Below are 16,456 nucleotides of genomic sequence, written 5' to 3' on the forward strand. Positions count from 1 at the left end.
GTCATGTTACTGTTGGATTCTGATGCGTAAAACTTGTTGCCTACAATCGATTTATTAAGTGTTCCAGTTGAAGTGACACTTCACGTGAGTCTTTCGGGGTCATCTATTGTACCCGACGCTCCTGGTAAGGCCTCCTCTACATCAGTAAGACTTGATGCAGAATGGGGGACCACTTTGTCGAGCATCTTTTCTCTGTCCACCCCAAAAGGCAGGTTCTCCTATTTCCATTCTACTTTCAATTCCAAACATGTCTGTCCTTGACTGCCATAATGAGGGCCAACTCAGGTTGGAGAAGCAACTCTTCATATTCTGTTTGGATAACCTGATGGCATGAACATTGATTTTTCTAATTTCTGCTAATCATCTCTCTATCTCTCTCTGTGTCTCACTGTCTGCATCTCTGTCTGTGTGTCTCTCTCTCTCTCTCTCTCTCTCTCTCTCTCTCTCGCTTTCTCTCATGCTCTCACTCTCTCATACTCTCTTTCTCTGGTTACCTCTCACCCCTTCTTCTGCCCTGCCTTCATGACCTATCCATCATCTCCCTCTAGTTCCTTACCTGCTTTCCTTTATTCTATGGTCCACTATTATCTCCTATTAGATTCCTTCTTCAACCCTTTACCTCTTCCATCTATCACCTGCTGCCCTCTCCCACCAGTGCACCTTCCCCTATCACCTTCTAGCTTCTACTCCTCACCCTCTTCACACCTTCATGTTTTGGCTTCTGCCCACTTCCTTTTCAGTCCTAATAAAGGGTCTTGGCCCGAAATGTAGACTCTTTGTTCGCCTCTGTAGATGCTGCCTGACCTGCTGAATACCTCCAGCATTTTGTGTGTATTGCTCAAGATATTCCAAAATTATTTCCCTCATATTTTTAAGTCAGTTGATTAATACCAGTTTATCACTGAAATATAACTTTTAGTGAACCCTTTGCAGGTTGTCTATTGCCAAGTTGCTTGTCAAAGATGTCTGTACCAGGTAATTTGTCCTTTTTCTTATCAGTTGTTTTGCTTTGTTCAACAGGACATATATCTTTGTCTCGGCCCAAGTCCTTGCTGGTGTCATCCCCTTCCACAAAACTGCTGACTTTGGAGGAAGCCCAGGCTCGAACTCAGGTACAAATCAGCTCCCCTCTCACTTCAGACAGCAAGTACATCGAGGTCGGTGAAGGGCCTGCAGCTTTACAGGGACGGTTCCATACGGTCATTGACTTCCCAATTGACAGGTAAATGGAGTCATCACCATTTGAAATGTTTTCATTGTCAAAGTAGTTTCGAAATGTACATGTCATTAATCTGTGATAGTAACACTCCAGGAAGCATTCTGATTGCTTGCTCCCTTTCCCTGCCCCTTCTCCCCACCACCCTCCCTTTGCTTCAGAAATGGGGAAGGATTGTGATGGAGATTGGTGGTAAGGAGAAGTAGTTCTTCACAAAACTGCCCTCGTATCCCTTCAACTGCCTTGTTTCCCGTCAGTTACCCTCAAAACAGGTCCAAGTATTTGTTGCCAATCTGATTACAATGATTCAATTGCCATTCCAGTTTTCAGGACCAGTCTGTAGCATTTGGTAAAGTAATCGCTCTAACAGCTGTCTCAGTTTTCAAAGTTAAGGGTGTCAGAATGCACAAGTTTACAAACTGCTAGAAGTACTCAGCAGGCCAGGATATAGTATGAAAGAAAGAACCACCATTTTAGGACAATGACTTTCCTTCAGAAAGATCTGATTTACTTATTATGAAACAGGAGGAGGCCATTTGGCCCATCAAGTCCATGGACCTTCCCAATTGTTGACCATTTGTCAATAGAGCTAGGTTAGGAAACTCACTAGGCAACTTTTAATTAATCAAAGCTCACACTTTATTGTCTCTGCACGAACAACCACGTTACTATGTTGACCCCAGACCAACAACTTATGACATGAATTCTACTGTTCCCATTGTACCTATTCTCACGCAGATCACTTTTCTGATTTATAACACTGAAATAGGGGATCTCCATTGGCCAGACGATCGATCCTTCCTTTTCCCAGCTCCCGGCATGGGGGTTCTTCTTTGTGATGATGATTCTCTGGGAAAAAAGTTATTGTTGATAGCGTAATCGAAGTGCCCACTTTTGTATTCATTCCTTATCAATTCAAATATTGCCTTTCAATGTCTTTGGCTATATATCACCTGATTGACCTTTAACACCTTTTTATTGGCTCCGATCCAGAGGTAACAGCTGGTAATTTATGGCTCTTTGTTTTCTTCAGTAGCCAGCTCAGGCACAGACCCTAACATTCACAAGCTTGCATGTTATATCAAAGAAAACTTCACAAATAAGTTCTGTTTTAGAAATTATCTCTAGTTCAGCAGATTACCTGAAACATCATTTGTGTTCACTTTAAAACACAGAAAGCAAAGCAACTCCATCGCCAAACACATGGTGGCAAGAACAAAGACAATTGCTCTGTCTGCTTTCGCTGTCCTTGACCCATTCGAGTTTGATATTTTCTTCCTTATTTTAAATCCGCCATGGCCAACACAATAGAGCAATCCCATTAGTCTCATTTCCTTATAAGCCCAGCAGCCTTGTCTCTCTCACGTCCATCAACTCTCCTTTGATTCTTTTACACTGAGGGGTAATGTGCAGCAGACTGTTAACCACCAGCATTCTTCGGGATGTGAGAGGAAACTGGAACACCTATGGGAAACCCACTGACTCATGAGAACACGTAAGATTCTCATAGGCAGTGCACAAGAGAGGGATGAAATCTAGTGTTGGAGCTCTGAGGCAGCTGTATGAACATGGCGCCACTGTGTCTCCCAGGCATCATTGATCCCAGACAGAAACTCAGTGTCTATTTCCATAGATGCTGCATGCCCAACTGGGCATTAATGAACTTGTAATGTTAGTTTTCCATCATCTGCAGTTTTTCTTTGCTTCTTGCATGATAATTCATGTTATTATCACTCAACCTGCATGACTGTTTCAAATACAGAGTGGCCAAATATTTAACAACCTCCTTTACCATCGTTATCTAGGAAAAGGACAACCAGCAAATCGAAGAAGTCTCCTGTTGGCACTTGGCGCTCTTTCTTCAACCTAGGCAGATCCTCGTCTGTGGTCAAACGGAAACTACACCGTAACCCCAGTGAACCATCAGAGATGAAATCCATGGTTTTGACAGGTGGGTGATGACAAGGGTTAGTTGTGCTTTAATTCTTGATAGTTCTTGATGCCTTGCTGAAGGCAAAAAAACCACTGTTGGTTGGCATGTCACATGAAGATTTACGCTGTTTCTGTTTTAAAAACTTCAACACAATGTGAATCAAAGGGAAACTGAAGCTAAGACATAATAAAAGATAGCACAGAACAGGCCCTGCAGCCCATGATGTTGTGCTGACCTTTTAACCTATTCCAAGATCAATCTAATCCTTCCCTACCACATAGCCCTCCATTTTTCTTTTATCCATGAGTCCCTCTAAGAGTATCTTAAATATCCCCATTGTATCTGCCTCTGCCATGACCCCTGGCAGCTTGTCTCACTCATTTCCATTGTACATTTCCCTAAGAACATCTGTTCCCCATTTGTTATCAAGTTCCTGCCTAATTGCCTCATGGTTAGCCCTCCCAAATTAAATACTTTCCCATACTGCCTGCTGCTATTCTTGTCTAAAGGTCAGGGAGTTGAGGTCACTGTCTCCGAAATATTCGCCCATGGAAAGATCTGCCACCTGACCATGTTCATTGCCTAGTGCTATATCCAAATGGCCTCTCCTCTAGTCAGTCTTTCCGCACAAATTCTGTCTTATCTAAAACCCTTGTTCTAAGGAGGAACCAATTAATATTAGGGAATTTGAAGTCACCCAGAAGAAGAACTGTGTTATTTTTTGCTCCTTTCCAAATTCTGCCTCCCGATCTGCACCTTAGTGTCTTTGTTGCTATGGGGGGGGTGGGGGGGAGGAATTTATAGAATATTCTCAGTAGAGTGATTGCTTCCTTCCTGTTTCTGTCTTCAACCCACGCTGATTCAGTAGATGATCCTTATGTCCTCTGCTTCTGCAGCTGTGATACTATTCCTGATTACAATGCCGCTCCCCTTCCTCTTTTATCTCCCTTCCTGTTCCTTTCAAAACATCTAAACCCCAGAACGTCCAGCATCTATTCCTGCCCCTGTGACAGCCAAATCTCTGTAATGGCCATAATGTTGTTCCATGTACTGGTTCATCACCCTGTTCCTGATACTTCTCATATTAAAGTAAATGCATTCCAACCCATCTAACTGATTACACTTATGCCCTATTCACCTCTTATCCTTCTTCACAGTCTCTACACACTGCATCTACCTTTTACACTGCTACAAGGATTACTCCTTGGTGGTAATGATCAGAGAGGTACAGGGAGAATCTGTATTTACCAGCAAGTATCTTTATTGTCTGAACTAACAAGTATGTGAATTTATGCACTAAGTGTGCAGACCCACTAGGTTTCCCTGACTCTCCTGAATAGTCAAAGAATAGAAAAGTTAATATGTAGGCAAAGGAGGCTATGCATTCCTCGTAGTCCCAATCCATTCTCCATGTGTTTTACGCCGGGTCGCTCACACTTGTCACACTTGTATCTGCTATCATTATTCTCCAGAATTGTTACTGATGTGCATTCAAAGTCTCTGCTTTTATATTAACTCCTTACCAGTTTAAGTATTCTCAATGTCGTTAGCTATCAGTCATCTGACTGACCTATAACACATTATTGGCTCTAGTCCAAGCCAGCATCCATTTATTGCCCTCTTCCACAAGTGAAAACTGTTAATTTTATGGCTGTTTGTTCTAAGTCATTTACCAAACCAGTAGCTAGCTCAAATCACTCAGAGAAGACGTAGACCAGTTTCACAAACCTGCATGTTATATCTAACCAAAGAACACCTCACAAATAACTTAATTGAAAGTAATATCTAGTCTGGGTGATTACCTGGAACATCATTGTGTCTACTCTAAAACACTGATTCAGCCAAGCAAAACCATTTTACAAAATGGAGGATGCAGAGCAGCTTCACAAATGGCAGCCTCCATTCCTTTGACCTCAAGGCAAGAACAAAGACAATTGCTCTGTCTGCTTTCATTGTCCTCGATTCATTCAAATTCACTGATTTGTAGACTGTAGTTCTTTCTGGCCAACAACACCAGCTATCCCATCTTCTGACCTATCATTCTTCTTCCCTGGGCCCTGAAAACCTAGTTTAAATCCACCCCAACAGCTCTAGCAATCTGCCTGCAAGAACATTGATCCCTCTTGAATTCAGGTGTAATCTGTCCCTTTTATATAGGTCATACCTTCTTCCCCAGAAGATATCCCAATGATCCACAAATCTGAAATCTTGCACCAGTTCCTCAGCCACACATTCATCTACCAAATCCTGTTCTGACCCTCACTGATGTGTGGCACAGGCAGCAACCCTTCAGCTTCCTGCTTAGCTCCCTTATCCATTCATCTCTTTTCCTTGCTCTGTCATTGGTATCAATATGAACCATGGTTTCTGGCTGCTCATCCTCCCCTTTAAGAATGCTGTGGACCTGATCTGAGCCATCCCTGAACCTGATATTTGGGAGGCAACTTATCATTCGAGTTCTCTTTCACATCCACAGAATCTCCTGTTTGTTCCCCTAACTATTGAATCCTTTATCACCACTGCCCTCCTCTTCTCACCCCTACCTTTCTGATCCACAGAGCCAGAACCTGCCAGACTCAGACCCTGTCATCTAATCCTTACTGATGGAGGTTTAAAGTTATTGACTCAGTAGCAATTTGTGACTGTCTGATTTCATCCTGTTCATTTGTGATTCTGTTTTATCAGGGAAGGGTGATTCAGGAACACTTCGTTCTGCGAAAAGTGAAGAGTCTCTTTCATCTCTGCACAATGTGGAAGGTATGTACAAAGTGCACAGCTAGTTTGTATGTTTCATTACATATTTCGGTATTTGCTGCGTTTCACTCTTGTAATGTGGCATGGTGTATGTATGATTACAGTATATCTTTGATGTATAATGGTTTTGCATTTCACTGGAGCTGTCAACACTAGCAGTTCAGACAGCATCTGCGGAAAGAGATATGGAAAAACAAAAGTTAGTTTTAGTTTACAGAGATGATGTGAGAGGGTGAGAGTAGGTGTCAGACTACTGGAGATTGTTCATAAAAAAACATGTGGGGATAAGTCACACAATTAAGGCCAGCCATCGCCGGCTCCTCAGTAGAGATCGTTAAGAACACCAAATTTCTTGGAGTTCACCTGGTGGAGAATCTCACCTGGTCCCTCAACACCAGCTCCGTAGCAAAGAAAGCCCAGCAGCATCTCTACTTTCTGCGAAGGCTGAGGGAAGTCCATTCACACCCCCCCCCCCCCCCCCACCCCAATCCTCATCACATTCTACAGGGGTTGTATTGAGACCATCCTGAGCCTGGTTCGGAAATTGCACCATCTCAGATTGCAAGACCTCGCAGCGGATAGTGAGGTCAGCTGAGAAGATCATCGGGGCCTCTCTTCCCGCCATCACGGACATTTACACTACACGCTGCATCCGCAAAGCAAACAGCATTATGAAGAACCCCATGCACCCCTCATACATTCTCTTCTCCCTCCTGCTGTCTGGGAAAAGGCACGGAAGCATTCGGGCTCTCACGACCAGACTATGGAACAGTTTCTTCCCCCAAGCCATCAGACTCCTCAATACCCAGCGCCTGGACCTTACTGCCCTATTGTCCTGTTTATTATTTATTGTAATGTCTGCACTGTTTTGTGCACTTTATGCAGTCCTGGGTAGGTCTGTAGTCTAGTGTAGTTGTTGTGTGTTTTTTTTTATGTAGTTCAGTCTGTTTTTTGTACTGTGTCATGTAACACCGTGGTCCTGAAAAACATTATCTCATTTTTACTATGTACTATGACAATAAAAGTGACTTGACTTGACAATTGAATCTCCATCACGGGAACACTAAGACACTTGGAAAATTGTCACCTGATATAAAGTAGCTCTGGTATGGATTGTTTGAAGGGAACTTGTGTTTCTCTAACCTGTTTGAAACATAAGTAACTGAGAAGGTTGATGAAAGGGATGTATACATTATGACACAGCAGTTAGTGGTGCTGCCTCTCAGCTTCAGATATTCAGATCTACTTGCCAAAGTGCTCTCTGTGGGTGGAATTTGCATGTTATTCTGGTGACCAGCTCCAGCTTCTCCAGGTCCCAAATTGAAGGTTAATTGATCCCTGTATATTACCCCTTATTGTAGCATAATGCAAAATAAACAAAGGATAATAGTGTGGGAGAGAATAGATTGCAGGGTACAGAGAAATTGCCTTTCATGGGATTGCTAGGATTATTTCCCTGGGAGTCATCAGGACTGTGATGGGCCAAGTTTCCTCTGTCTGTGTCCATTGGACTCTTTAGGATAAATTTGAAACACAAAGGAGACTGTTGAAAAAAAAGGTCAATGTAATTAAATGATTGACACAGCCTGATCAGGAAATGAAGGCAGAAAGCAGAGGCAAAAAGTTGTTTTTCTACACTGCAGAATGATAAATGGAGATATTCCCTAGGGCTCAGTGTCAGAAGTCCTATTTGTCTGATACATAGTTTGAAAGTGTGGAAAAAAGTAAGGAAGGCTGACTACCAGGAGTAAGGGACTATTAGAGCAGGGGTAAATGATATCATACAGAAAAGTGTTAGTGATACGGTTGGCAGAAAGAACAGTAGGAGACAATTTAGATTAAATGGAAAATCAAAGATCTGAATACCTCAAATAAAAACAATTGCTAGAAATACTAGCAGATTGGCAGTGTTCTGGGGAGAGGGACATAGAAGGGTTATTAACATGAAACATAATTTCTCTCTCGCAATTCAGTATGCTTCCAGATTTTATAAAACAAGTGGGGCCCTGGGATTCAGATAAAGAATGCAAAAAAGGACGTATTGAACCTGTAGAAAATACTGATTAGATCGTAACTGGAATGGTTGGTCCAATTCAAGTCAGCGGACATAAGGAAGAGTGTGAATTTCAATGGAGGAGGCAGAAGAAATTCACAACAGTGGTTCTAGGCTTGAGGAATTTCAGTTGTATTGACAGACAGGGGACTGACTTACTACCATTTAGGGCAGCAATACAAGTCCTCCATCTGTGGAGGTGTTCCTAGCTTCCTTCATCGTGTCATTAGCTTCCTCTCAGTTTTTACTGCTGTCAATCGTGCAAGTTCCAGGTGGAGACTCAGGAATGCCATTAGATGTAGAAGGATTCTTCATTGCTGTTTCTGTAATAATTTTGTTTGACCAGTCAGAGTTGTTAGCTCTTGAGCTGAACCCCCAAACCTGGAGACCAGTGGACCACTCTTAATCTGGTCTCTACCCTTTGACCTGTTTGGCATGGGTGACCCTACCAAGAGCCAAAGCATAAAGCCCTGACTTCAGCCAACATTGCTCTCTGGGTCGTTGAGACACGCAAACCTCCAAACCACGACAAGGTTGAGGTCCTCTTGGAGCATAAACTAGGGAAGTTAGGGCATAAGATTCTTGAAGCAACAAAGGAGCTTTGATAAAGGTATACATTGTCACCTTGTCATGGTGGAGAATCTTGTGTGATCCTGAGAGTGATGCTGTCGGGAGCTGTGCTCCTGGTAGGATCACCCATGGCGGTAAGGTCGAGGGTGAGGTCCCTGACAAAGAACAATCCAACCAAGACCTCAACAGTGGAACAGGTGGACGAAGTTACTTCGAACTCAATAGCTGTGAAGGCAGATGAAACCTGCAACAAATCTGTCAGCTCCAATCATTGTGATTTCCATGCCATTGGAATCAGTTGGTTGATTTGTGAAGTATCGTGTGCTTCTTGGAGTGCAACATCAAGTACACATTGAACAAGTACCCGCACAGGCGTCTTCGCTCTGTGGAAATGGAACAAAGACCATCATCCTCGACCTCGAGGGATAGCCATGACATGTATGAAGACTAGCAGTATGATGCAGTGTTTGCCACTGCATTCTCACAATGCCAGATTCTCCTCGTTCGATGCTACCTCTGAAGTGGAGTTTACGTGTTCCGTCTGTGAATGTGGGATTTCCTTTTGGTACTCCTGTTTCCTCCCACATCCCAAAGAATACTGGAAGATTAATTGTCAACTATAAGTTATCCCTAAGTTGTGCAAGAATTAAAGTACTGTTGATAATATGTGAGAATGAATAAGTTACAGGGGCATATAAATAAGGGAAGGAGGAAAGATGCTGATGGTATTGCTGTGCTGGGTGCAGGTATGGACCTGATTGACTAAGTGGCCTCGTCTGATATAATGAGATCATGGCTGGTTTAGATGGGTAAAGAGAGGGAAGCTGTTCCCATTAGTGTCAGGCTCACAGACCAGGAATAGGGGCTTACATTTTAGAGCAGTAGATGAAAGAGTACTGTGAGGAAACACATTTTTACAGAATAGTTTTTGTCTCCAACTTGCTGCCCATAAAGGTGATGGAAACAGTCAGAACTTTCAGAAGTAGTTTGGAGAGGCTATTGAATGAGACTGATTTGCAGGCAGTGCAGGGAACAGGCAAGGAATGGGTCTGATGGGATTGCTGTACAGGAAGTTGGCTTCCTTTGTCCTCCAATGGCTCAATAATTCTGAGCGCTGATGCGGACTGACTAAGGTTTTCCTGTGTGTTATTATTTTGACAATTGTTTTACATTTCCTCAGTGAAATATTCATTATTGATTTTGGACCAATGTTTTATTTCTGTTGATCATCACCCAGTAGGACAGATTTAACTTCCAGAGAAGTTGTACTTTATTCCTGAAACTGAATTTGTATTCTGCGGACTACAGCATGCACCCAACACTTAAACCTCCTCTACGAGTATCTGCCACTTAATTAGAATGCGTCTTATAACGTTTATTTTTGCAGTTAAAGTAATCTTCAGAGTTAAGTAAATGTTTCCCGTTTCCTTGATATGTGCAATTTGAGGTCAGCTGCTTACTTACACAGTAACCGATGAATTTCATTCTTGTGGTGCCTTGACCATATGGTTGAAGGATTCCAGATCAAAATATCTTGCAAGTTTCAGTGAAACAAAGTCTAGTTTTGCAGAGTTAAAATGATTAAGGTTAAATAAGCGTGAAAAGAATATTTAGGATCTATATTTGGCACCAGATGATGCCGTAGTTGCCTTGGTGATGATCATTGAACAAAAGTGAGTTGTGATCAACTCAGTCTCAGTTGCTACTCACCTTCTCCATTTGAATAAATCATGACTGATGTGTTTCTAGATTTAGTGGCCTAGATTACTTCTGTAATTCTTTGTCCATACATAACAAAAAATATTACTTTAATTTTTCTGCTGACCTGTAATCTCCATTGTTTTTTGTTACAAGCTGCTGCTGCTGCACTGGCCTTGTGTGAACAGTCCTTTCTGGCTTACTCCAAAAGAGTAAATAGAATCTTTAGTTTTCTAAACTCAAAGAAGTACAGCTTTTTCTCCCCCAAGTAAACTTTCTTCATAATTGAACCCAGTTAGCCCTGGTTTCCAGCTGATAAAGCCCAGCTGTACATCTTCAGCATCAGTAAACGTGCCTCCTTGAGCCCAACAAACTGCTTTAAATAAAAACAGTTTTTAATCTAAGTACTCAGCAAGTCAGACGCATCATTAGAAAGAGAAACATAGTTTATGCTTCAGTTTGATCAATGTTTATAAGTGCTTTGAATGCCTGGCAAAAATTAAACCTCTCTTCCATCATGTTATGTTCTAACCTCGTGAGTTTTTAGATTACTTTAGTAATTAATTTTTGTTGATTGTATGCATGAATTTGTTATGGGGTGAGTGGGGTTGCCAATACAGTAGGCTTGTGCACACCTTATAGGAGAGACCCTCAACACGCTCCTGATTATCCTGAGGAGAGGGGGACCTGTCCTCAGCAAATAGTGTATGTTAAAGTCGAGATGCCTGAAGTTTCAGGTTCTAAGGAATAAAAATTGCGAATAGGCTGTTCTGGCCCAACCACACAGATGCTACGGCCAAGAAAACTCACCAACACCTCATCTTGTTTAGGAGGCTAAAGAAATTAGTCATGTCTCCATTAACCCTTACCAGTTTTTATCAATGCATCTATCACGGCTCGGTATGGCAAACGGCTGTGCACGTGTCTGCAAGAAACTGCAGAGAATTGTGCACGCAGCTCAGCATGAAACTAGCCTCCCCTCCACGGACTCCATCGATACATCTTGCTGCCTCAATAAAGCAGGTAGCATAATCAAAGACCCCACTTATGCGAACACTCTCCCTTCTCCCTGCTTCCATTGGGCAAAAGATACAAAAGCACATCCCACCAGACTCAAGGACAGCTCCTACCCTGCTGTTATTAGACTATTGAATGGTTCCTTAGTATGATGGGGTGGGCTCTTGACCTCACAGTACCTTGTTCTGATATTGCACCTGCACTGCACTTTCTCTGTAGCTGTTGCTCTTTATTCTGCATTCTATTATTGTTTTACCTTGTTCTAACTGAATGCACTCTGTAACAGGATGCACGCCCAGCTTTTCACTGTACCTCAGTATATGTGACAATAATAAACCAACTTCAAACCTTTGTAGCATATTTAAGCAGTGAAATAGTGTAGACTAACAATCCAAGCCATTTCTTTTATTGTTTTATTTTCACCATATAACCAGGTGTTCTTAATTTTAGTCATAGAATTGTATAGCACATTAGCTCAATATGTCCATTCCCAATCATTTTTGCCCAAACACTATTTCATGGCTACAGGCACAAATAGCAGAGCCCTACCATGTCACTCCCAGCTCCCTCACAACTACTCTTGCTGCACTACTTTTTACCCACTCACTGGGTGTCTTAATGCTCCCTCACTGCCCCATTGTCCCATCTCCCCTCTCCCTCTGGCATCCCTGCCCACCATATCTAACCTGTGCTCATTGGTACTGTATCCCAATGAGTCCTTTGCTCAGCAATCTCCAACATCTGACTGGATGTTAATCTGGAGCCACATCGTATCTTAGCCCGAGCTTGATTGGAACCATGAAGACTACCTCACTATATTTTGCTCTCTTTTTGCACCATTTATTTTTTATTAATTTATAGAAATACTTTGTGTATTGTACTGCACTGATGCTGCAAAACAACAAATTTCACAACACGCCAGTGATAATAAACCTGATTCTGATCCCTGGTTAGGCCTCCAGAGGGCCCAAGAGATTTCCAGAGGAATTTGGGCCTGATGTTGGTTACTGAAGATTGGGCAGATAATGCCACATTGACATTCAGCTCCAGCCCCTGTAGTGCTCCTCCTGATCCCTGTCCCCATTCCATGAGGCAAGGGGATTTTGGACTGTCCTGGGGATTTCCAAGGGTGGGAGTAGGCATCTGCTGTTCAGTGAGTGGGACAGAAGTCAGGATTGCGGGGTTGAGGTGCTGAGGACAGCAAACTGTGCACCACACCCAGGCGTGTTGGCAGATAGTTACGGGTGTTATGTCTCATGATTCAAAAATGTATAGACATTAGAATTAATTTGTGTCATAAATCAATTACTAGTGGTGATTAATTTGCTGTCTATTCATTCTTAGGAGAATCCAAGTTGTACAGACCTAGAAGGCCTCGGTCCAGCAGTGATGCCCTGTCTGTTTCCTTCAATGTTGGTGGCCTTCCTAACCTCAACCACTGCAATTCCTATGACAACCTTCCCAATGACGAGAGTGAAGGAGAGGATGCCATTCTTCAAGTGCCTGCACTGGTGTCTTCTAGTATGGATGAAGTGGAATTGAGCCCACCAGATATGGGGGCAGCTGGGCTTGACTTTGACCCAATGTCTTTTCAGTGTAGTCCACCGCGGGCACAACTCTTTGAGCTGGACAACAGTACATCTCAGGTGGACTTCTCACCCACTGGCAAAGACAATTTGAATGGTAGTGTGAAGGAGTCAGAATTTGGCAGTGTGTGCCTAACCCCTGGAAATGCTACTAGTTCCGAACCAGCCTCTCACTCCCCAGATAAAATACTGAGCCCATTCTTCTCACCAGATCTGAGCCCCACTGACGAGAAACTAGTTAAACCGTCTTCTTTTGCGGAAAAGGTTGTTCATGCCTTCTCCCCAAAAATTGGACGCAAGTCACCCAAGTCTCCTATGATGACTATTTCTGAACCGATCACAATCTCTGTTCCGACACGTGTATCTGAAATGATTGGCAACATGGCTGCTTTCTCAGGGGCTTCGTCTGTACCTTGCAGCAGCCCCACAGGCAGCAACAATGTCAGCAAGTCACCTCCGCAGATGATGTCGATGCTGCTGAAGACCAGTGATGTACAGCTGCCTGAGGGCTGCCGCCAGGAGATCCACAGCAAGCTTTCTGCTGCTGCACTAGGGTCAGAGGCTAAAGGTCACAAGTCTACACCTTCTACTCTCTTCCAAGCAAGTGTCAAATGGCAAAGTGCAGACCAGCATGAACTAACCAATCAAAACAAAACTAAACAACTGATTCATTCACAGGCAAAAGGGCAGAGTTTGGATCAGCATGAATCCATCAATCAAAGCAAGGCAGCGTCATCAGCCCATTCACAAATGGAGGCAAAAGGACCAAGTCCAGAATGGCATGAACTAACCATTCAGAACAAGACTACACCATCTGCCCAAACACAAGGTATGTGTTGGATGAGAACATTTACACACTGTCACCCTTCATTGGGAGATGCTCATTGAGCATGCTAAATTTCAGTACGGTATCTGTACACAGTTACATAGTTGTAATACACAACAGTCTTGGTATTAGGTCTTGTGCTGTTGGACTGGTTGGTGTTTGTCCTTGTAGACCTAAAAAAGTAACTGTTTCCAAAAGTATTGAAAAACAAACTCTATTACTTGTTTTTCGTGAATATGTTCTCTTTCATACTGTGAATCATCATTGTGGATAAAAACACTTTTTGCATGCTAAGTTATTATGCACTATGTTCAGTCTGCACACAGATTTTAATCAGCACAAGATTAGTATTTGTCACTCTCTGTTGCAACCAATGGCAAATAATTATAGCAACCTTCCTGTTCCTAACTGGAACTAATTTGTGCCAGAAGACTCTTGCATGAGTAACAGCAGCTTTAAGGTATTGAACACAGATCCTTTCTGAGTGTGAGCTTTGAGGATTTAGGAATTGAGAGTGGGTAGTGAGTGAGATCACAGTGTCATATCAATCCAGGGATAGGGATGGGGATATTGGCATAGTGTTGCACTTATTTTTACAGATATCTTTTGTAGCACCTTGCCTTTCTATTTCTCATTGGAATGGGGAATATGCCATTCAAGCCCAGGACAGTGGGAGTAAGAACTAAACAGATTGCTGGTGAAGTGTTTCACTCATTCCTCACATGGCAGAGTTAGTGTGCTAGCACAGTTTCTATCAGCTTAGATGTGAGATTGTAATATTGTATTATCAACTCCTGCATTGCAGGTGTTGCTTTTCATCTCACTGGAGGAATGACTCTGCAGTGTTGCATTCTGATCCAGGAATGGAGGTGAAATTTGCACAGTGTCATTCTCAGTGTAGGAATGAGGAGGTAGGATTTAAGTTCTTTAGGTGCTGCCTGCTCCTCTGTATTACTCTCTATTCTTCATGAACCAAGTTTTCAGACTTTTCACTGGAAGAGCAAAGTGGACATCTAGTGATCCGAACTAATATAAGTAAACAGATACAAATAACAGCTGTCAGGAGCAGGAACAGGGGCTGATTCAACTGTTGGTTGACTAACACAGGTCTTGGGCTAATGATTTCCATTCAGTGGCTCTGATTGCTGAGACCACTTACTCATTTTAGTCTTAGAATTAACAGGAAACAGTACAAAATGATCAGTTACATCTATTCTTCAGTGGAATTGCAAATATTAATTCACTTGTTAAACTTTCAAGAAGTTTGCTGACAACCCAAGTTTGGCTGAGTTGGAGTTAGAAGTATGTGAACGGGTGCAGGGGGACGTAGATCAGTTTGGAAATGGCAACAGATGGAACTTAATCCAGCTGACTGTGAGATAATGCATTTTGGGATACCAAATACTTACAAACGTATACAGTATAAGATAGGAAACTCAGCACTGAGGAGCATCCTTGTAGGAAGATTTACTAGTACCACTTGGGATAATTTAAACTAGACTAGCAGGGGGTGGGACCCAAAGAAGTAGTGTGGCAGATAGGAAAGTTGAAGTAAATATAAGTTAAAGTGAGCAAGTCCAAAAGGCCATTCGGGCAGAGCAGGACATAGAGTGAGGAAAATTTGACAGGCTAAACTGCATTTATTTTAATGCAAGTAGCAAGTGAGCTCGAGGCACAGAGGTACATGGGGCCAACATATCTGTTACAGAAACATGGTTGAGGGACGGGCAGGACTTGCAACTCAGTGTTCTATGGTATAGATACTATTGGCTCTATAAAGGTGGAGATAAGATGGGAGGGAGAGCAGTAATATAGGTTAGGGAAAGCATCATAGTAGTACTTATGAAATTCCTTGGGAACATTGAGTGAGGCTATTTTGACGGGATTGCACTCCAGTAATTAATGGGAAGTAGAGGAGCGATATGTAGGGAGACCACAGGTGATGATTTTATCTTCCCTAGGATTGAACAAACATCCATAGTGCAAAGGGATTCGTGTTCAGAATTTGGTAGGCCTGTGTGGTAAGATCACGGTTCGATTCCTGCTGCTGTATTTAAGGGCCTTTTACGTTCTCCGCATTACTGCATGTGCTTCCTCCCATATTCCAAAAATGTGGTTAGGGTTAGTGAGTTGTGGGAATGTTGCATTGGCACCAGAAGCTGCCCAGCCGAACCCTCACTAATTCAATTTGACGCAAACAAATTATTTCACTATATGTTTCAATGTACAAGTGACAAAAAAAGCTAATCAATCTGACGTGCCAGATTGAGCACGTTGGGATTATTAACCGTAATTCCATTTTAAAATAGAAATGGAAAGTGGTAGGACTGGTCCACAAGTTAAAAGTCCTAATTGGGGCAAGGCATATTTTATAGTAATTTTATATCTTTACACTGTACTACTGCTGCAAAAAAGAAAACAAATCTCATGTTATATAAGCCGGTGATAATAAAACTGATTCCCGACGTTAGTCAGGAACTTGCAAAGATTGACTGGGAGAGGCTATTTTCAGGCAAAGGGGGGTCTGGCAAGTGGGAGGCTTTCAAAAGTAAGATAAAATTCAGGGCCAATATGTTGCTGGTAGAGTGAAGGGTAAAGCTGGCAGGATAAGGAAATCCTGGTTGACCAGGGATATTGGAGGCTCTGGTAAGGAAAAAGAAGTGAACAGTTGTGACATATAGGCAGATGGATCAAGCTAATCCTTTGAGGAGTACAAGAGATGCAGGAGTACGTTTAACAAGGAAATCAGAAGGGCAAAAAAGAGAGCATCAGATGACTTTGGCTGAGAAGGTGAAGGAAATTC

At 42.5% G+C, this 16,456-nt stretch overlaps 1 protein-coding gene across 13 annotated transcripts in view; it reads left to right on the forward strand.

The window, feature by feature from the left end:
* The window catches only part of LOC132385221 (rho GTPase-activating protein 32-like), a 556,026-nt gene that overhangs the window by 518,733 nt on the left and 20,837 nt on the right, over positions 1-16,456 (forward strand). For all 13 annotated transcript variants that reach the window (XM_059957165.1, XM_059957162.1, XM_059957163.1 and 10 more), the window contains 4 exons: positions 1,021-1,222; positions 3,022-3,167; positions 5,835-5,906; positions 12,586-13,656. In XM_059957165.1, the coding sequence (XP_059813148.1) occupies positions 1,021-1,222; positions 3,022-3,167; positions 5,835-5,906; positions 12,586-13,656 (1,491 nt within the window). The remainder of the gene's footprint in view (positions 1-1,020; positions 1,223-3,021; positions 3,168-5,834; positions 5,907-12,585; positions 13,657-16,456) is intronic.

This window comes from Hypanus sabinus, chromosome X2 (genome assembly GCF_030144855.1).
Source record: "Hypanus sabinus isolate sHypSab1 chromosome X2, sHypSab1.hap1, whole genome shotgun sequence".
NCBI classification, from domain to species: Eukaryota; Metazoa; Chordata; class Chondrichthyes; order Myliobatiformes; family Dasyatidae; genus Hypanus; species Hypanus sabinus.